General features: G+C 39.0%; 2 protein-coding genes across 2 annotated transcripts; both read right to left on the bottom strand.

The window, feature by feature from the left end:
- Window positions 1–504: 504 nt before the first annotated feature.
- On the bottom strand, window positions 505–8426 carry LOC110946816 (L-amino-acid oxidase-like). Its single transcript, XM_051944474.1, has 8 exons — window positions 8260–8426; window positions 7205–7262; window positions 6374–6591; window positions 5369–5481; window positions 4798–4999; window positions 3727–3795; window positions 3472–3608; window positions 505–1880 (listed from the first exon to the last, which is right to left on the bottom strand). Exons 2-8 carry the CDS (start codon window positions 7233–7235, stop codon window positions 1079–1081), a joined length of 1572 nt encoding a protein of 523 aa, XP_051800434.1. The 5' UTR covers window positions 7236–7262; window positions 8260–8426; the 3' UTR covers window positions 505–1078.
- Window positions 8427–10461: 2035 nt separating this feature from the next.
- On the bottom strand, window positions 10462–22069 carry LOC110971583 (L-amino-acid oxidase-like). Its single transcript, XM_051944471.1, has 8 exons — window positions 20489–22069; window positions 19625–19676; window positions 17436–17656; window positions 16008–16120; window positions 14989–15190; window positions 13104–13172; window positions 12470–12606; window positions 10462–11946 (listed from the first exon to the last, which is right to left on the bottom strand). Exons 1-8 carry the CDS (start codon window positions 20618–20620, stop codon window positions 11151–11153), a joined length of 1722 nt encoding a protein of 573 aa, XP_051800431.1. The 5' UTR covers window positions 20621–22069; the 3' UTR covers window positions 10462–11150.
- Between the last annotated feature and the right edge of the window lie 153 nt (window positions 22070–22222).

Below are 22222 nucleotides of genomic sequence, written 5' to 3'. Positions count from 1 at the left end.
GGGCACAAATTAAGTTGTAAAATATTGATTTGAATGGAGAAATTTAAAAAAAACTTTGAGTGAAAATGAAGTAATGTAGAACAAATATCTGAGCCTTATTATATATCCAGTTGGAGAGCGCAAATTATTTTTGTTTTGAGCTGATAAATTAACTAATTTACAAGCATAAACTTTAAATTTGTATAAACAAAATATTTTTTGAATGTATGTTTTGACACAGCTCTTTTACTGTTTATTATGCTGTCACTTACCTTCTTCTACATCTGTAAAACATTGTCTAAAATATCGAATAAAAGATTTCTACATTTTCAGAGATTGTAGTGGCATCAGTTTAATTGTGTGATAATTTACGAAACCAGCGGCATGGTAGGGTTAGGGTTAGAGTTAGGCACACAGTGGTAGAAGCATCATAATCAAGCTTGGTCTCAAGATTAACACACGAAAAGACGACATTCAGCAACAACTTTAATGTTTTTAAATTAGAAATTTCAAACATTTGCAGGTTCAAGCATCAGAAATGTGAAGTTTTACTGCTTTCTATGTCACTTATTATAGCAAACAAACTATGCTCAGTTTTAGACTGCTGGTTGAAGTTGGCACAAGTTATTTCTGAGACATTTACAACTACAATGATGATACCATTTTCTGAGATAAAGCACACTTCAAGTGTTACAGATCAGCTGTAGTAGCTGGTTTGAGCCACCAAGCAGAGCCTCTTACTGTTAAATACTTTAGAGACCAGGGGCAGCAGGCATTTCTGTGTTGGGACTTTAGGAAGTTAAGGAGCACCGTGACAAAGACTACAATGAACTAAGCTGAAATAAACAAGGCCAGCAAACTTGGAAGTCAAACATTTTACAGCCATTTCATCATCATTGCTTGTTTTTGAATGAAAACAGATTCAGGATGAGGTTTATGGTGATCCATATTGCTGCAAAATGCCTGTGATCGGCACTGACATTAAGACTGGGCTTGGATAATTAAAATAGTAACAGCCCCACAACTGAGCAAAGGTGCAAAGCTGAATTCAACATTTCTGAACATAACTCAGGTTTCCACAGAATGCAGACTCAGGACCTTAGAGCTCGTCTCGGTGGTCAGCTGTAGCCGACTCTTTGTGTGCAGCATTGTTGATGTTGGTCGCAGCCCTGATTGCAGATTTCATGGACGTCTCGATCCAAGCATGAGGGAAGGCTGTGTGTTCTCCAGCAAAGTGAACTCTGCCTTCACGTCTAAAGAGCTCTTTGGCGTATTCTAAGTGTTGGTAGGGCGTGAAGAGAGCGAAGGCGCCCAGGCTGTACGGATCCGTGCTCCACCTCTTCACCAACACCCCGGTGCACAGACCTCTGACCTTCTCACCGTGGATCTGCACCAGATCTCTCAGAACCAGCTCTTTGAGGTCTTCATCACTCGCACCGCTGAAGAGGAGGGCATCATCGGACCAGGTGTAGGAAGCCAGGAGGACGCCGACGGTGTCATTGTCTGGGAAACTGTGGCTGGGGTAGTAGATGTAGCGAGATGGCCCATCGGTGATGCTCTTCCCTCCTTGGATTCCGTCTTCCTTCCAGAACTTCTCCTTGAAGGTGAGGATGACTTTCGTGGAGCTTTCATAGTGGACCGCCCTCAGAGCCTCCATCTTTTTGATGGACAGAAGTGGTTCAAACTCTATGAAGAGGGCTGCTTTGGCTGTGGTTGTTACTAGGACAGCATCGGCAGAAATGTCCATCAAATCGGACTGGTTACCTTCCTGATACCACACAGTTACACCCTTGTGGGAATGGTTGATGCATTTGACCTTGGAGTTGAGGAGGATTGGCACATCGAGCACAGTGAGAAAAGCATTTGGGAGGAGATCGGATCCCCCAGTAATTTCATCATACCTTTAAAAACAGGAGACAGATTTTTAATGGTATTAAATCAAACAAATTGACCACAAATGTTTGTCCAGCAGGGCCTCTTTGTTTTTCACTTTAGAGCTAAAATGACAATGAAGTGCAGAAGACCATTCTACAGAGAATAATCTGGCCTCTAGAGGTCAGTGTCAGATATTACAGAGGAAATCTAGCCTAGCCGCGCTAGACAACCCACGGCAACGAATTTAATTCTCTGCCAGGGTGGGTCTAGTTACCCTCCATAAGGCTCGAGGCTGGATTCTCCAAAAACTGGCCGGACGAATCACCATGAAGTGTAGAGTCAGAAGGCAGGCGTAACGAAGTGACGATAGAGGCATGACAATTCTGACAGAAACAACCGGAAACAACTAGCCTAGCCGCGCTAGACAACACACGGCAACGAATTTAATTCTCTGCCAGGGTCGACAACAAAAACGACAACAGTCGTTGAGCTCCCTTAGCACCGACTCTGAATAATCTTTCTGTTAACATGTCTGTAATATACTTGAGCTTCACCCATTGACTGTATAAATAAGGCTTCACCGAACTGCCGCATCCTCTGACTTCCGGCGCTCTAGGAGCCTATTCGTTGCGCTGATTGGTTGTATACCTACCCAATTGCTGCAGAGTGATTTGAAAGACAACCTTTTAGCCCGCCTCCCTCCCTGTCAAGCGTGCCTAGACCCTTGTGCCTTCAGAGCATGGGTCTAGCTGGCTAGGCTAGAGGAAATCTGCATCTGAGTCTGACTGCTGAAACTGTCGAGTTAGTATCTATTGAAAAATCCTAGCAGCAACATTGAAAAAAATGTTTTCACTGTGTTTGAGACTTCTGATGCCAGAATGTTCTTTATGAAACGTTTCTAAAATGTGATATATTCGACAAAGGTGGAACATTCTCAAAAGACCATCAAAAAAATGTTCTTAAGACCTCAGATCACAAAATGCTATGTACATGGAACTTTTTAGAATGTTTTATGTAATGTGATGCATTAAAAGTAGAGCATATTGCTTTTTATTGAGGGAACACGTTATAAAATGTTCTTTCTTTAGAGTCCCTTCACCAACAATAACAAACAAAGAATGCCCTCAAAGCAACATTTACAAAAATGTTTTCAAGATGTCTTTAAGTCCTCAAAGGACAGATGTGCTTTAACAGACATTCCTGTGCTGCGATATATTTCCAAAAGTGTAACATTCTGGCTGTAGTGTTTTGTGGATGTGTTGGGGATGTTGTGGAGGGAGCACGTTCTTCTATAAAACATTCTCCCAAATGTTTCACAATGGTACATGAAAACAAAGGAAGAACGTTCTCACTGCAACATTCATTTTTTAGGGTACAATGATCTCACAGTGCTGCCACTACACATCTTTGGAACATCTTTAGTTATCCTACGTTTCGGAGGAACATTCTGGAAACTAATAGAAACTTTCTGGTAAAAACATTAGGACAACTTTGGAGAACTTTCTCATAACGTTTCTGGACCAAAACAACTGTAACTACAGTATGTCCTGGCTTGGATAAATGGTGTAATTTTGGTGGATTTTGGGGTTCATGAGGTGTTAAATGGACAAATCTTACGTGGTTGTGTCACTGACGTCACTCTGGATGTAGATCACCTCAGTCAGAGCTAAATGCATGAGGCTCTGTTCATTGAGCAAGTCTCCGATCATCCTTACTGCTTCTGCACTCAGCCCACCTTCTGTTTTCAGGTATTCCTGTCAAACCAAAAGTAAACCTTCTCTAAAGTGTGTGTTTTTAGCTGAATTTTTAAGAAATTGAACAACAAAATAATAAAAACAAGTTGTACTGTTTACACTTCACATTGTGGTTTACCTTGAGAGTGTAGTGGTCATATTTCTTCAGTGCAGCTCTGCAGCCGTGAGCTTCAACGTAATCTTTCACCTGGGGAAAAGATCATTTACAGTTTCATGTTTTCTGCAGTCTCAGCCAGAGAACCATTTATGTCTTGCTCAGAAAGCTTGCCCACACCTGTTATTTTAGAAACGGACTTAAGAAAATCTGAACATTCAGATTACAAACAATGTTCCAGTTAAATTTCAACAGAAGCAACTCAGTAACAAAATGTCTGCTTGCAACCCAGTCTCCACAAAACTACATTTCTGCACAACTAAACTGCATTCTCGATTATGTTTTCAGGAGAATTTTGTTTGGAAAAAAAACTAATTTGTTACCTTAAAGAGGCTAATTTGAAAGAATCACTAAGTTGTGTTACAAGGTAGTTAGGTTGGATGGCACCATAAAACCAGAGACCGAACAGATGTTTAGTTTCATTTTCTGGCGTTGCTTACTGTAGATTTATACCTGCTTTCGGGTTAGGTACAAAAGGGTTAAGGTTTAGGAAAATATACCACCTTGTCCCACATTTTCACAAATTTGCGCACCAAAATTATTTGGTTAGGGTTTGGAAAAATATCATAGATTTGGTCAAAACCAGGGTGACAAGTCCCGCACCTTTTAGTATACGATTGGTTGGCAACAAAGGAGCAGGTAACAGTGATACAAAAAGCAAATACGTTTCCTTCAAAACTTGTTCAGAAAAATTGTGGAATTGAGTTTCACATCTGATTTGCCTACGGGCTTGAATGCAGCCCGAGTTAAAATTTTGCAGCTTCGACACTGACAATAAAAATCACCTTTTGCTGGAATCTACTTGACAAACTTTTGCGTTCCAGACATTAAGTTGTGATATGGTCAAATGTAGTGCAGACTCCACCAAATTTAGTTGAACTTGGACATCTCACTTCTCACAATAATGTAGAAAACTGTCAATTTTCCGTCGTTGCTTTCTTTTAAGAATCTAGCAAAAAGTCACGTAAGTTTAGAAGAAACCGACACACTGGTATCAGATACTGTTAGGAAAAAGCCGCCTCCATGCTTACACACCTTCTGCAAAGCTTCCTGCAGCAGATCGTCGGCCGACTTCCCCCTCTCACTTTCCGGCAGTTTGTACTGGAGGATGTTTGGGTTCGCTTTCACCGAGTACGTCCTCTTCCGCAGCCCATGAACAAGGTAGAAGGTGTTGTTGTCATCCATGTTGAATTTATTCAGCTTCACCCCCAGATCTTTGGCAAACCAACGAACGATGCTTGAAGGAGTGTTTGTGAATGGAAAAACCAAAAAGTGGGTCAGGTTTGCTTTCTCAAGAAGCTACTATTGGATAGACAGGTAGAGAAGGAAAGTCTGGAGAGGCTGGACTAAAAATGACCCGAAATCACTAAAATTGTCCATAAAAGACGATTTGAATTAGTTTTAAGTTGTTGTGAGGAGTTTCAAGTAGTTTAATGCAAGTTTTGAAGAAAACTGAAGAAACGTGACTGGAAAGGGGAAACAAATGCCCAGAATCAACTCGGAGTTGAAGCAATGTAACATTTTGACTAAATAAACAAAGGTAGAAGGTAATTTAGGTGATGCTGTAGAGGAAGAACTTAGAAGCTGAAGATATATTTTTACTTACTGGTGAAAACTCGGGATCCTCATTGCTCCCATTTCGGCGTACCAGCCTTCCTTTTTATTCCTGTAGGTTTCCACTCGTCCTCCAACACGACCACTTGCCTCCAGTATGGTCACCTTGCTCAGACAAATAAATAAACCTCATTACAGTTTTAAAGTAAAATTATCTGAAATTTACATAATATTGCTAATATTCTTAAAATTTCACAATATTACCTGTCCTTTCTCTGCTTTTAGCAACAAGTCTAATGACATAAAGCTAAAAACTGGGCTCTCTGATTAAAGTGTGTTACAGTCAAGGATTTTAAAGTACATCATTGATTTGGCCAGACTGATTTCCGAAGACAGGTCATATATGTATACATATATATGTGTGTGTGTGTGTGTGTGTGTGTGTGTGTGTGTGTGTGTGTGTGTGTGTGTATATATATATATATATAGATAGATAGATAGATAGATAATACATTTAGCTCTCAATTAATTCTCTTTAAAAAAAAAACTATCAAATTGAGACATTAACGAAATGAGACACAGAAGCACCAAAATGAGATGCTATACAACTAAATTTCTTCATCATGTATCAACCAGAAACTGCAAACCTAGAAAGAATCCACATATTTTCAACTTGTCGACACTCCATAAAGATATCGTGTACAATCTGCTGCTGATCACATGGACAAAGAAAAGACCTTCTGGAGGAAAGTTCTGTGATCAGATGGAACAAAAACTGAGCAGAAATATGTTTGGAGGAGAGAAGATGAGGCCTTTAACCCCAAGAACACCGAACCAAGCATGGAGGTGGCAGTATCGTGCTCTGTGGAACTTTAGTTGAACTAAACCAATTCTGTCCAGAGGAGTCAAAGATGAACCAGAAACTTGTGGACAGAAACCAAAAGCGCCTTGTTGATGTGAAAATGTCTGAATGCTTTTCAACAGAATGTATTTTTACAGTGAAGCTCCAAGAACATTTGACATCCCAGAAAGTGTTGAGGCTGCTGCATGTACGTACTTTATGTCCGGCGTCTTGCAGCAGCTTGGCGGCCGTCAGTCCAGCCATGCCGGCTCCAACAACGACAACATGATGATGTTTGTGGATGTGTGGAAGGCCGGTTTTCACCGTCTGCAGCTCCTTGTAGTCTTTGTCCTCCAGACAGTCGGCCAGATGTTCCTTCAGGCTGACAGCTGCAGTGATGTGGAGCAGAGAGAGCAGCAGCACAGCCACAGCAGCTGGAGGCAGCACAGTGTACAGAATCAATGACTGATTGTAAAAATACAGATGTTTGATGTGGACTTTAAAAAAGAAAATTGGACAATTTCTTGTTGTTGTTTACATTTTTTTAATTCTGTGATTTCATTTATCTGCAATTGAACAAATAGAACTTAAAAAAATCTAAATAAGCCAAGATATACACAAGTACTAGTCAAAGGAACATTATTGCACAGATTTTTTCATGAATGGAAATATTAACATTCATTTTTCACAGATTTCATGTAACTAGAAAAATACCTATAAATGTTCTAGCGCATGTACAAACATACACTACCAGTCAAAGGTTTGGACACACCTTCTCATTCAACGCTTTTTACTTGTGTATTTATTTGTACTGAAGATTAACATGTTTTTGTTTACAAAATAATTCCACACATATTCTTTTATAGTTTTGATGTCTTCAGAATAAATCTACATTGTATAAAATAATTAAATATAAACCACTGAATGAGAAGGTGTGTCCAAACTTCTGACTGGTAGTGTATACATACATCCTTACTGTAAGGTTGAATAGCCCAACCCAAGCTTTACAACTTTGTTTGAACATAATATTGCTGCAAAAATACTCACATAATTTCCATTTCCCCACATGTGGATCCATCTCATCAGGGAGCCTTTGTTTGGTGGACTGAGGAGGAAGAAGACACCACAATGTTTTAGTTCTGGATGACAGTTTTATTCTGTTTCTGTCTTCCTTGTGTCTCTGTTTTTGTGTTTGTTGTGTGTTTATATTTCATGTGCGTCTTCAGTTACTTCCTATTTTACTTTGAAATTGCCTTTTTTCTTCATTATTTCTTGCATTACTTCGTTTCCGGTCTGTTTCACCTCCTGTTGTGAATCATCTTATCTTTTACTCCCTCGTGTATTTACAGTCCTGTGTTTTCCTTTGCTTTATCTCCTGTTCTCTCCTCGTGTTATCCCGGTTTGTGTTTGCTTTCCTGTCTTTGTAACGCTGAAAAGTTTATTTCAATTAAAGATTTTTTTTTGTTCGTGAACCTGCCTGTCATTTGGATGTTTCTCTGTTTACCCAGAAACAAACTAGAAACATTATAATGGGTGATAAAACATACAACATGTGAGCTTTTAAAATTCACTTTGGTGCATTCGACATGTGATTTCCATTCAATGAGGTCAAAATGCAGAATTATGTTTAACAACAAATATCCAGAAGTTGACAATCATCAAACAGCAACTTCTGTGGTGGTCTAAATAACAGTATCTCACATTAAACCTCTTCATTTTACATTTCTGTTATTATATTTTACTGTTCTACCACTGCAGCTCCTCTTTTCTGTGGACAAAATAGTTGGTACTCTTCCATTAATGAAAGAAAAACCCTCAGTGGTCACTGAAGTAACTGGAAACTGACAAAAGTAGTAATAAATAAAAATTTACTAAAAATCAACTAATGAAAATCAGACATTGCTGTTGAATTGTGGTTAAACGGCATCATTTTAAAAAACAAAACTAATGTAATTGGCCCAGACAAAATGAATATGTTTGGTTTTTGTAGCTGCTGTTGCATTAACATTCCTGTCACAGTCTCCTGCAGACTAAAATGTTTTTCCCCACAAAAGATAACAGACAAGAGAAAAAACACATACAGAATGAAAAAAGTTTCCTACCTCTCAAGCATCAGATGCCGCTGTGACCTGACGTGGAAGTGAAGCCTCTTAAATATGAAGCTTCGCTGCAATCCTGGAATTTTGTTCCCACCTGACCAGTCTTTGTGTCTGAGTGTGTGGTTTGTTTGTTTTTTACATCCAGCTCTTATTCTGCTTTCATTATTCGTATTGCCATGCAATTATGCAACTTACAGTAACCAGTGAAAGCACATGATCGTTAAAAAAAAAAGCTCTGCGGTCTTCAGGAAATTTTGCCAAAAAGGAAGCTGCAATGAGGCGATAAGTTGTTTTAACTTCTCTAATTTAATGACCGCATGTGTCTCTCTCACAGCTGCAGATCCTTTTGTGCTTTAAATTATGTCTGGGATTGGTTTTGATGAGAAGAAAAACTGTTTCAATGTCAACCTCAGCAGTGCATTTTGGTCTTTAAACAACACTTTTATCTTGGAAGAGTGCGATAAACATTTAAAACAAGATTATATATATATATATTTTAGCTAATTTAAGCACACAGCTGTCATTTTGGAGGCGTTTTAAATAACTTTGAACAGATTTCTGTCATTTTGGACCAGTTTTAACTAATTTTGAACAGTTTTTGAGTCAGGCTTTAGGTTATTTAGGACCAGTTGTTGTCATTTTGCTGATTGTAAGCAAGTCTGTTATGTTAATTTATTGCTTGCTAATTTTAGTTTACAGCAGTGGATAAAACCCTTCATCAAACTGAAACAAAATTATACCTGACTCCGACTGTGCTATAAATCAGTCCTCCTCACTGATTTGCAGAACATTTCCTCTAAGAATTTTCAAAATGATTCCAAAGAAGATATTTCTGCAGTTTCCCAGAGGCACACGGGGAGTTTGTGGTGATGTCTGAACAAGTTTAAAGGATAGAAAATTGTGATTTGATGAAAAACGTGTTTATGTAAAAAAAATACTTACATTGGTGCAACACTATGAATGAATTAGCAACCTAGCAGAGAAGTTCTGATGCCTAAACTGTTTCACAAAGTAAAGGAAGGATCCTTCAAGCTACATTTTTGGAATGTGGTTGAAACTAATTATGCCTCAGCACTGTTGAGGACCCTTTAAAATCTGCAAAAATGGAGTCCTTCCTTCAGAGGAAGTTCTTAGGTACCGGTGTTTATACCTGCAACCCAGTGGTACTACACAGCTAAACTGCTTTCTGTTTGTAATTAAGGTATTTCTGCTATGTATTTTAACCCAAATGAAGTAATTTTGATCCCAAATCATAGTAGAATGTCTACCACAAAAAAGAGTCTTTAAAAGTATGATTTCTTTTTTAACACCTACACACATACTTTTAGTACCTGAAAGCCTCATGCACCCTAATATGGACTTTGTCACTTTTGTCAAAGGTCATGAATCATGTTTATTTCAAAACAAGATTGCATTCCTTTCAGAACATATTGGAGAATGCAGTTTACTTGTATGGGAACATAAATTAGTGGATTCTGGGTTTATCCAATGCACAGGTACAAGATTGGGAGACACCGCTACAAAGAGACACTGCTGCCAGTAATGCAATATGCATTTTAATGTAAATGAACTGGTGTGCTGTAAATGTTTAAGCCTTCATATCATTAGCTAGCTCAGTTTAACAGCCTTAAAATATAACAAATGTGGAATTTTCATATGTTGGTTGGATAAGATTTATCACCTTCACAACAACTTGCAGATGTGCTGCTAAAACAATGCATGTGAAGCAGGTGTTCTTCACCCAAAGACACATTCAATGACTGATTATTAGGGTTAGGGTTAGGGTTGCTCTGCCACGCCTCTCATTGGCCTCTGATGTGGTGGGATAAGGGCCAGAGGTTCCTGTCGACATAGTTACCCACCAGCAGCTAGGACTCAACTGAACTGTATTCTCCCCATTTTGTCCAAAAACATAAGAGTCACAATCATAATAAAGTCTTCCAGTTCAAAAAAAAAAGATTTGAGTTTGTGGGACCATTTTTCTGAGATGTTTTTTCAGCATTCACTTGCAGTTTGATTCAACTTTGTCACCAAATTTACGTGTTTGGGTTGAGGAAAATAACACCACGCTGGATGACTCTTCCCCAGAAGTTTTTCCTCCATTTTTTTAGTTGAAAGTGTAACAAGCCGTGCCTCATCTAATACACGATTGGGTGTTTGACAAGGAACAATACAATAAATAGTGAAGGACCCAGCACAGAAAGACCTGCCAGGAAGTGTCCTTTATTTTGAAAAACACCTTTAGTTAATAAAATGTGGATTCATTTTCCAACTTTTAAAACCCCAGCTTTAGAATCCAGCTGTTAAGGAACATTCCCACAATAATCAGCTAACATTAAGTACATGTTCTAGCATTGTTTTTGAGAAAATGTTTTTAAATCAAATGTCCAAAGAGTATGTTCAGAATGTTTTCATTCACAGTAATGTTCCTGGAAAAGGAAAGAGTCTTATTGTGGCATTTAAAAAAATTGTTCAAAAGATGCTGTCATGACCTCAGATGACAGAACAGTACAGTGCAGTTCCTGTACTGTTCTGAGGACATTTTATGGATGTTATTGAGACAACACATTACAGAAATTATACATTGTTCCCACCATGTTCCACAGTGGTAGTAGACAACAAAGAACATTTGAGAATGTTAGTGCACAACAATCTAACAATGTTATCACCAAATATTTTATTTAGTTTTTGCTGCCTTTGAGAGGAACATTCTGAGAGCTAAAAGAAAACCTCCTGCTGAAAACATTAGAAGATCTCTGCAGAACTTTCTGGGAACATTTCTTTGCAAAAATTAATAAAACAATGAGAAACTGTCTCAAATTTCACATTCAGCTTTTCCTGATTAATTTTCCATATAATTACTTTCTTTTAATCAATACTGCAACACTCAGATCCTAAAGCTCATCTCGCGCTGGCTCTGATTTCTGTAGCACTGCCTTGTTGATGTTGGTCGCAGCCCTCACTGCAGATTTCATGGATGTCTCGATCCAAGCATGAGGGAAGGCTGTGTGTTCTCCAGCAAAGTGAACTCTGCCTTCACGTCTAAAGAGCTCCTTGGCGTATTCTAAGTGTTGGTAGGGTGTGAAGAGAGCGAAGGCGCCCAGGCTGTACGGATCCGTGCTCCACCTCTTCACCAACACCCCGGTGCACAGACCTCTGACCTTCTCACCGTGGATCTGCACCAGATCTCTCAGAACCAGCTCTTTGAGGTCTTCGTCACTCGCGCCGCTGAAGAGGAGGGAGTCATCGGACCAGGTGTAGGAAGCCAGGAGGACGCCGACAGTGTCATTGTCTGGGAAATTGTGGCTGGGGTAGTAGATGTAGCGAGATGGCCCATCGGTGATGCTCTTCCCTCCTTGGATTCCGTCTTCCTTCCAGAACTTTTCCTTGAAGATGAGAAGAACCTTAGTGGAGCTGTCGTAGTGGATCGCCCTCAGAGCCTCCATCTTTTTGTTGGACAGATGTGGTTCAAACTCTATGAAGAGGGCTGCTTTGGCTGTGGTTGTTACTAGGACAGCATCGGCAGAAAGGTCGTTAAGAGAAGACTCTTCACCTTTCTGGTATGATACAGTGATGCCGCCACTTGATTGGCTAATACGCTTGACCTTGGAGTTCAGGAGAATAGTGGCATTGAGGACATCGAGAAAAGCTTTGGGGAGACGGTCCGAGCCACCAGTAACTTCATGGTACCTTCAAAACAAAGACAAACAGCTGCTCTTATGGCACTATAACATAACTTTCTGTAAAATTCAAAGCAGCTGTGGTGGCCAGTAATTTCCTACAAATCTAGAATTTTCCTGTTGTGTTTTGCATAACCAGACAAATCCTGTACAACAGATAGAATTTGAGCTTGACTCTGTCATACGGAAACTAGACTCTCCAATAACATTGTTGACTCTCGTTTTTGTTGTTTTTTGGTCATTTTTTTTGTCATGTTTCTTCTCTATCATCTGAAAAGAAGTGGACAATTTCCAGAATTCCCTCAACTACTGTTTGACTTAAGTCTGTTCTTTTAAATGTACCGGGGTTCTTGAGAAATCAAGTAGCAGCCAATGCACGCAAAGATGTATAGAACTGTGTCATCTGCAAAGAAGTGGACAATTTGGCACAATGTTCATGATGAATAAAGTCTGTTCTTTTCCTTTGAAGAAACGCTTTAAATTTTTTAAACTCTTTTATAAAAAACCTAAGTTAAATAGTAGTCTGGCCTTACGTGACGTTGTCATTGATGTCAGTTTGGTCATAGATCATCTCGCTCAGTGCCGTGTACATGAGGCTCTGCTCATTAAGCAGCTCTCCAATCATCCTAATGGCTTCTGGACTCAGACCTCCTTCTTCTTTCAGATACTCCTATTAAACAAGCAAAGGTCCACGTTGTCAGTCAGGTTTGCTCACAGAGAAGTCTTGAGAATTTTTACAAGCAAAACACTTTGGAAAAAATTACACATTTTCAAACATTAGGATTCATATACTGATGGACGCCCATGGGGAGGTGGAACGTTTCAGCAGCTGCTAGCTTTGCTTTCTCTCCACAAATTGCTCGGTCTGTTCTAACATTTTGGTAATTTGTGTGACATTTCACCTCAGAAATAAAGCAAAGTATGTAACAAGCCAAATCCAAGGACATGGGACACAAGTTTTTATGTTTTTTTCCTCGACATTATATGTTTACACTTGATTTACTAACACATTTCACTATTTATGGGTGAAACCAAGAAAACCAAGAACCAAGATGTACTATTTCTGATTCCAGTTACCCCTCAGCTTCAAATGGAAAATTCACATTATTTCTAATCCATCAGTAGCAATTCACATAATGCATTTCATGAGCTCACGTTGTGCTTTACCTTCACAGAATAATGGTCATATTTTTTCAGTGCTGCCCAACAGCCGTTAGCCTCCACTTCATCTTTCACCTACAAAAACGAAAGCAAAGATTCACATTAGTGGATTAATTTAGTTAAATCATTAGGAGTGATCAAAAAGTAAACTCTCAAACGTTGAACTCAGCTCCTAGTCTGACTCACTAGATGTAGTCTTTGGGCATAGCTTTGCCATTTCTGCATTTCAAGTAACTTTTCCCTCCCAATTTTGAAATCTGTGCTACCATTGTCGAAATCCTTTCTGGTATGGGAAACAACTACTTGCTACAAATGACAAGTTACCTGAGGATTTGAACTGTTCAATGAAGCTGACCCGCTTAGTTCTTTTGGTGAATTTTCCACTATAGAAACAGCTCTTGTTCAAAAACAGCTGCATGTACCTGTTCTACTGAAATATATTCACCGTCACTGTGTTTCTGGGGCGCCATTGCTGCAGTCTAAGCTTAGAATCACCCAGGACAGTTGCAATTAGTTTATAGAAATACAAAAAATGCAGAGCTTACATTTTCCTCTATACCAGAATGATAGGGAGGTGCAGTCAGACCATTCTCTAGTTCTTATACAGTGCTGTGGTGATACGAGTCAACTGTGCAGCCAAACCTGCCTTGAAATATAAAGCAGGTCTGGTTTCGTTATTCATCTTCTCATGCAATTATGCAACATACAGCAACCAGCGATCATAAAAAAACTGTGTGGTCTTGGAATTTTGCAGTTGAAGGAAACTGCAATGAGGCGATTAGTTATTTTAACTTCTACAATTTGCTGACCACATTTATCTCTCTCACAGCTACTTATCCTCAGTGTGTGCCACATTATGTCTAGGATTGGTTTCGATGATAAGGAAGCAAGAAATATAAAAATATTTTCATATCAACTCCAGCAGAGAGTTTTGGTGCTGACACAGCACATCATTATCTGCATGTTTTACATTTCTTGGAAGAGTGCGGTAAATGTTTAAAACAAGTTTTGTTTTAGCTCATTTAAGCACACAGTGTAAGTTTAAGTCACACAACTGCTAATGTCATCAAGAAATAGAAACAATGCAGAGCTTATTTTCCTCCTACATCAGAATGAAGGTGAGGTGCAGTCAGACCATTCTGTAATGCTTATACAGTGCTGTGCTGATGGGTCTGGATATATGAGACGACCGGTTGTGGTTGTTTGTGTTACTTTGTCCCTGGCTTTTTTTCACTTTGTGTTTCATTTGTGCCATTTTGTATCGTGTTTGGGTCACTTTGTGTCTTGTATTGTCTTTACTTAGTCTTGTTTGTGTCTTCAAAAACTACTGCAGCCATAAGATCGCTCTCATTGGATGTCTGTAACTTTTAACGTCAGAATATCAAAACCTTGTCCTTCTTTTATAACCTGCACCAAAGTTCAACAGCAGGAAAAGGTGATAAATAATGAATAATCACATGATAGGACATCAGAAATGGTTCCAGGAATCTAAATGTAAAATGTGGTGAAAAATAACAGAAAGTTCTCGAGGTGCTTGTAGCTGAAGTCTCCATTTTGATCTGTTTTCCACAACATGAAAAGTGACATAATGGAAAGACGCTGGCATGATGCCTTCAGTGTCAGCAGCTTATTTATAGTTGTGAGTAAATCTATCCTGTTATTTGTCTTTGCAGTCCTAAAGTTAAAGCAAACCTGAGATCAGTATTTAAAGCTGATTTCAGTCTCCACTATAAGTGAATTTCCCTGCACAAAATAATCACATGAAGCTTTCTTTCATTTTTTACTCCTCTACGTTGATGATAAACTGCTGTTTGTCTTAACTTATTCCACAGTTATATAAAGTTGCAGATCCTTTGACTCAATCCTGCCTACGTTTCCTTTTCTGACATACCTTCTGCAAAGCGAGCTGCAGCAGCTTATCGGCCGACTTTCCTTTCTCGCTCGGTAGCACATCGTACTTGAGGATGTCGGGATTATCTTTCACCGCGTACGTCCTCTTCAGCTGCCCGTTTACCAGGTAGAAGGTGTTGTTGTCTTCCATGATGAATTCCTTTAGCTCGACCCCCAGCTGTTCAGCAAACCAGTGGACGATGCTGTGAAGGAAGCAATAGTGGCGGATTAAGGTTGTGAACCAAGACAGTTAAAGAGAACTGATCCCTCTAAGGCCTAATGGTGGCACATGTAGTACATAATTATTTTACATTTTCCAAATTCCATATAATATTATTACACTGAGCCATACTGTGAGGAGAGAATGCAACACTGCTTTATGTCAACAGACTAGAAAGGAATTCTTCTGTACAACTATGCAACTTTGCAATAGTTTAACTGTTCATTTTCGAGATTTTGGATTCCATGAAGCTCCATTTTCATCATCCATTGACTGTTCATTTTGTCGTTGTGAAGAAAAAATTACTCTTTTCCCTTTCTAAGGTATTTCCTTGCAGCTGTTAGCTGACGTCATCCCAAATGATCTTCCGACAGGTAGACACTGTAGGATGAAGATATGTTAGGATTCTCTGCTCTGGTCAAGGTTAGATATTGTCTCTTGTGATGTGACTAAGCAGACCAGTTGTCTCCATATTGGTCTGTAATCGAAATCTCACCTTCTCCCAACTCCAATATAAAGCCAAAGATCAGAGAGAGTCCTCAGAAGTGCTGCTGGCATTGCTTGCATGTACTGCTGCTCTGTTGGTGTCACTTCTCCTGATATCAGTAAACATTACTCACAACCTAAGTCATCTGAGTCTCCAGTGTGTCTCTCTGGATCTGCCTCTTCATTGAACTTCCTATCCAGGTCTGAATGCCATGCTTTCAAATCAGCTGCATCAAATTGTGTTTGGTGTTGGATGCAGCCACTGCGTGATACATTATCAAAAGAAAGCGATTATATGTGAATCCTGCACTTACAGGTGAGAACTTGGGATCCTCATGGCCCCCAGTTCAGCGTACCAGCCATCGTCTTCATTCCTGTACGTTTCCACTCGTCCACCAACACGACCACTGGCCTCCACTATAGTTACCTTATTCAAACACAGAAATACAAACAGAAGAGTAAGAGCACAACTTCTACCAAGAGTTTTTACCAATAGCCTTGTTTTCTTGCACATTTATGTGGTGCATTACCAACAACACCAAATAAGAAGCTGCTCAAAAGCCACAAATGACTGTAGGGCAACCGTGCTGAAATGATCTGATTAATTTCAACATTTAAAGCCAAAAAAATATATTGAGAAATGCTGAGTACTGTTTGTTGACTGTAACACAGATTAACAGATCAAAACTGTATAAACAAAATCAATCAGGCATTTTGGTTATTTTCTAGTTTTTTTTGTTGGTTTAACCTGCTGAAGAACACATTCCCTGAAGTCAAGGTGTACAGCAAGGAGCACGACAACACGGTGGATCAGACGCTCACCTGGAGCCGGAACATTCCAATGAAAATCAAACAAAGTAGGCATTCTGGAAATGCACGAAATCTCAAAAACACACATACAGTACCTTGAATTATCAGGTTTGGTGATGTAGAGAGTTGTTAATCAAATCTTCTCAGTGGCATGACCTTTTAATTTTCCACTGATTGGTTACAGTCGACTACAGCTGTTGACCCCTCTGAGCCATTTTAAAATATTTGATGCACTTATACTCAAACCATCAACTTGAACAAGTCAGAAATTCAATTGGAGCCATTTCAAAGCAGCTTCAGATCCTAAATCATCTGTTTGTCAGAATAAAGTTCATGGTCCAGTTGTGTTACTGCCACCATCAGGAAGAAAACACAAACTATCACCTGCTGCTGAAAGATGATTGTTCAGGATGGACAAGAGTCAACCAAGAATCATTCCAGGTGTGAATGAATGAGAAGCTCCTATAACACAGCTGTCAATGTCCACAGGGTTTTACATCAACATGAGCTGAGAGGATCCATGAAGAAGGAAGTTCTTCCTCTAGAAGCAGAACCTTAAAGCTCCACTCAAGTCTGCTGCTGATCACATGGACAAAGAAAAGACCTTCTGGAGGAAAGTTCTGTGATCAGATGGAACAAAAACTGAGCAGAAATATGTTTGGAGGAGAGAAGATGAGGCCTTTAACCCCAAGAACACCAAATCTACCACCAAGCATGGAGGTGGCAGTATCATGCTCTGTGGAACTTCAGTTGAACTAAACCAATTCTGTCCAGAGGAGTCAAAAGATGAACCAGAAACTTGTGGACAGAAACCAAAAGCGCCTTGTTGATGTGAAAATGTCTGAATGCTTTTCAACAGAATGTATTTTTACAGTGAAGCTCCAAGAACATTTGACATCCCAGAAAGTGTTGAGGCTGCTGCATGTACGTACTTTATGTCCGGCGTCTTGCAGCAGTTTGGCAGCCGTCAGTCCAGCCATGCCGGCTCCAACAACAACAACATGATGATGTTTGTGGATGTGTGGAAGGCCGGTTTTCACCGTCTGCAGCAGCTCCTCGTAGTCTTTGTCCTCCAGACAGTCGGCCAGATGTTCCTTCAGGCTGACAGCTGCAGTGATGTGGAGCAGAGAGAGCAGCAGCACAGCCACAGCAGCTGGAGGCAGCACAGCGTACAGAATCAATGACTGCAAAATACTACAACTAGTAGGAAGACTTTGTTTTTTCTGCACAGAAAATCTCATAAAAACACATCATGAAAATGTGAAGTACCAGAAAAAACACTTTAATATTCATGAAATAGTCATGTAAAAAGCAAAAAAGGTAAAATAATGTAATTTATATAAAAACTGAACAAATTTAAATACAGAAACTATCATTTTATGCTCACACGCTATTAAAAAAACTATTTGTAGAGCTATATTTTTGCAACATCTGTTTGTAAATTTACACATTTTTCCTTTGCTTTCATATCATTATTATCATTATTATTATTATGTAATTAACAATACACTGTGATTCTATAAGATGAAAAAACTTTGATATTCATAATTTTAATTTAAATAAATAATACTTTTAACTTGATTGTGTTTTTGCAAATGACAAAAAGTAAAAACAGGAATTTTATGGTCAAACACTAAAAGAATAAATTATTTGTTAAAAATGCTTTTTTTTTTAAAAAAAAGTCAACACTTAAAATTGCATTTTTTGTTTGCTTTCACTTTCTTTCAGTCTGTATTATCCCTAATTTTATTTGAAATAAAGGCAAATACCTGTTAAACAGTTTATCGATAGTTTTTCTTCAGATTTCAACAAAAAAGTCAAAATATAAGAGCATCATTTAAGTCCAACTCAAGGAAGTTTGTAAATTAATGCTTATCTTCTATGATTCAACTAGACATTTTCTGTAATTGTCAGGGCTCCCTCTTCACCCCTGTCCTTCCCACCTGACATCCCCAATACCCCCTTTCCCATCTGGTTCCTCCCTTCCTCTCCCTCTCCTGCTCCTCTCCCACTCATGCTCATGCTCTCCTCTCTCTCTCTGTCCCTCGGTTTCTGTCTCTGTCTCTCTCTCTGTCTCCCATCCACTCCTCTGCCCTGTCTCTGCCTCTACAGCTCGGTGCCTGAGTGGAGTCTAGCTTCCCAGCTGACTCCACTCAGGCAATCAACCACCTCCACGGCTCCCGGACAGCTGAGGGACATTCTACTGATTACACAACCAGCAATAAGAACCAGCTCATCCTTCCACTCCCTGCCAGATTGTTGAACAAGACTGCACAGTCAGTTCTCTCTCTAGCCTCCTGAACCCCGTTGAGTTTTTGGTCGTTTTTCAACCTTGTCTCCCCTCTGCTTCTACCTAGCCTCAGCTGTCCGGGATCCCCTGGACATCAGTCACCACCTCGGCCCAAACCCCACTCCACCAGCCGCTTCCCCTGCACCCGGCTCCTCTCACCCTCCGCCAAAACCCACATCCCTGACAATAAAACTCATTCCCATTTTCACCCGGCCTTGGTAGTGTGGCTCTCTGCTCAGGTCCAGCCCTCGAGATTCGTGACAGCAATTTAATAAAACAAGAAATATGTGTACATCAGCAGGTACCTTGTTTTTTTCAAATAGCAGCAAATATTTGTGAAATAAAGATGAAACTGTAACTTTACAATCGGACAGTAAAAGGTCAAACACAGATTCTCGATGTGGACATTATTTACAGCTTTGGACAGTTTTTAATGGTCAACACATTTTTTTCTGTGATTTTATTGATTATCTGCAATTTAACAAAGCAGCAAAATAATACAGTTAATCTTGAATCCTTAAAGTGTCACATTTGCAGAAAATTAACAGTTTCAGGAGGAGTTTTGTTCTTCCACACTGTTACATGTTCCTGGAATGTCCAGTAACACATTTGACCTCTTCTTGTTCATCACACGGTGACGAAACCGAGGCTGAAAAAGCAGAACTAGTAAATTCTTCAATGGGTTTTAAACCGCAGACGGGGAGGAACTGACGAGAGGAAATGTGTAAATCAGGATTTTACGTTCACCTCAGGACAAAATGAAAGACTTCAAGGAGAATCGAAGCTGCAAATATCAATAAAAGAACATTCTGTTGGCTGGAAAACACTCACTGAGTCTCCAGTTCAGATCCATCGCAGTCATTCTGTGCATTTTTTTCTCCAGCTTTAGATCAGTGAAGAAGAAGAGAAAAATAAATTAGACAACATGTTTTATTATCTTTTACAATTATCACAAAAGCATCCAGGATTTATGGAATGAATTCAAGAAGAGAAATTGTAAGAAATTCAACAATTCTGGATAGGTTTAAAGCTTTCTGTTTTCTATACTTTGTGTACATATTCCATTCTACATTACGTCAGGCTTGCAAGTGAAAAATGTACTAAAGACAACATTCGTGTCCTTTTTTTCTCACAATGGATTTGAAATAAAGCAACCAAACATTAGACCTCCAGCTAAACATTGCATCAAATGTTCAGGAATTACAGCTGTTTGGATGTCGTCCTACTTTCACAGTCTCAAAATTAACTAGACAAATGTAAAAAATTAGAAATTTAAGGATATTTTCATCTGGTTTTCATTTCCTGCCTAATTCTTTCTTTGTAATCCTAATTCTAATTCTTTCTTTGTGTAGTGTTCACACTAAGTGATCAGGTTTTAACACAGATAAGAACAAGATTCAGTGCATTTATTCTACGTGTTTCATTTAAACGTTTGCCAAAAATAAACCACATTCTGTTTTTCCATTAATGTCGGTTGATTTCTGAGTTCTGTCTCCTGCTTCATGGTTTTTCTGTTTCTGTTAAGCTGCAGGACTTCAGATTGAAAAATCAACCAAACAGTGAATAAAAATGTGACAGGAAACTGACAAAGCAGCCCCTAAAAGTAACATCTATGAACTAATTTATCGTAGAAAACAGCATATTGTCAAGTTTCTGGTGAAATAACGAGATTAAACATGAAAAAAAGATCCTTACCCTTTCAGCTGCTTCAGAAGTCAAACCTGCAGTTTCAGTCACCTGATTTAACGTCTCCTCCTCGACTTCTGAGTTTCTGTGGCGCTGAGCCTCGTTTTTATCAAACACTTTAGGATCAGGTGAAAGAACCATGCAGGTCTTATGATGAGAAACCAAGATAACTTGGCACCATTTCAAGGAAACGGCTGCCAAGAATGAAGTGAAATGAGGAAGCAGAGGCTCATTTCATTCATCGCTTCATGTCAGAATTTATGGGTGAAGCTACTACTCTTTTGACCACTGAAGTTCCTGTGAAGTTCCAGGGAGCTTAGTGAGAAACTGTCTAACATCTAAAGACCAAACCCTTGTTTCATGCACATAGATTAGCTTCTATAAAATGAAAAACGTACAAAATACACCGAGGTGTTTATTTGACTGTATTTTGTGTCTTTTTGTCTGTAGGTTTTGTTCAGAAAACACATTTTCTCAGATTCTTGGGCACTAATCTCCACTTCTGCACCATAAACATCAAAATGTCAGTTTTTATTCCCATCTGCAGGTTTTCACAGAAAGTCGTGTTCTTATATCATTCACAGTCAGATTTAGAGAACATTTCACTCATAAAAGTGCATCAGAAATTGAGATTTTCTGGTCGTTGATGGTATTTTCTAATAAATGGAGTGAGTAAGAGGAAAAAAACTAAAGAAGTTCAACTGTAATGTGTCAACAAATTGGAATTATTTTGCCCAATTTTCAGATTTCTGTTGTGGACATGAATGCAAATGAGGTCATATTTCCATTGCTAAAACCTCCTTTTGCATTTTAAAACATCAAATTTCAGGAATTCTGTGACACATGAAAGGACTGCCTTAGCTTAAAATGTCAAAGTGAAGTCTTTGTTGGAAATGACCTGCAATGTGATTCAAAGCTGAACAAAAACTCTTTCATCAGTTTCCTGTCAGAACTATGTTCCATCAGACTGTCATGCAGTCACAAGAAGGTCAAATAGGGAGGAAACCTTCATGAAGCACTGACTCAGATTCATTTTCTGGAGTCTTACTGCAACATCACGGTCATGGGATGTTTGTTTGTTGGGGTTGGATTTTACTTTTGACCTCCTCTGGTTCACGTCTAAGTTTGAGCTGCTCTCTGAAGTCATTGAAGTGACCTCATTATTCCTGCGTCTGCATTAAAAGCATGGATGGAAAATGAAGCTTTTACCTTCCAAACATGTCTTTTCATCAGTTTTGTTGACATGATAATGCTACTTCCTGCAAATGTTTTGATTTGAAACTAAATTCAAACTGGCTTTTCAGGGTTTCTATGTACTTCTACTGAGTGTTAGAGAACCTGTGAGCCAAACAAATATGAGACTAAAGGATATTTCAAGATGAGCATTGTGTCTTTTTACTGATAAATTCCACTGAAGCAATGCATCTTGATCATTTCCAGGGCTTTTTGCTGCAAAATGTGTGCATTCTGCTGTTCAGTTTGGTGGATAAGGATCAAAGTTAATTTGACAAACCTGCTCAGCTTCACAGAGATTTTTGTTGTTTCTTTTGAAACTGTGCTGTTGTTGCTTACGATGACTTCAGATTTAAACGTTTCATGTTCGAACATGAAAAACTAACTGGAGCAGAAACATTATTATTAAAAGGTGTGTTCATAATGACTAGTTACGGAGCACATAATTCACTTTAAACTATGCAGAAAAGCCAGTTGGGATGTTGTCATTATTATGAGGAATCGAATTAC

This window comes from Acanthochromis polyacanthus, chromosome 24, assembly GCF_021347895.1.
Source record: "Acanthochromis polyacanthus isolate Apoly-LR-REF ecotype Palm Island chromosome 24, KAUST_Apoly_ChrSc, whole genome shotgun sequence".
In the NCBI taxonomy this organism is placed as follows: Eukaryota; Metazoa; Chordata; class Actinopteri; family Pomacentridae; genus Acanthochromis; species Acanthochromis polyacanthus.
The sequence above is the reverse complement of the archived record's forward strand: the minus strand, read 5'-3'. Positions and strand labels throughout refer to the sequence as shown.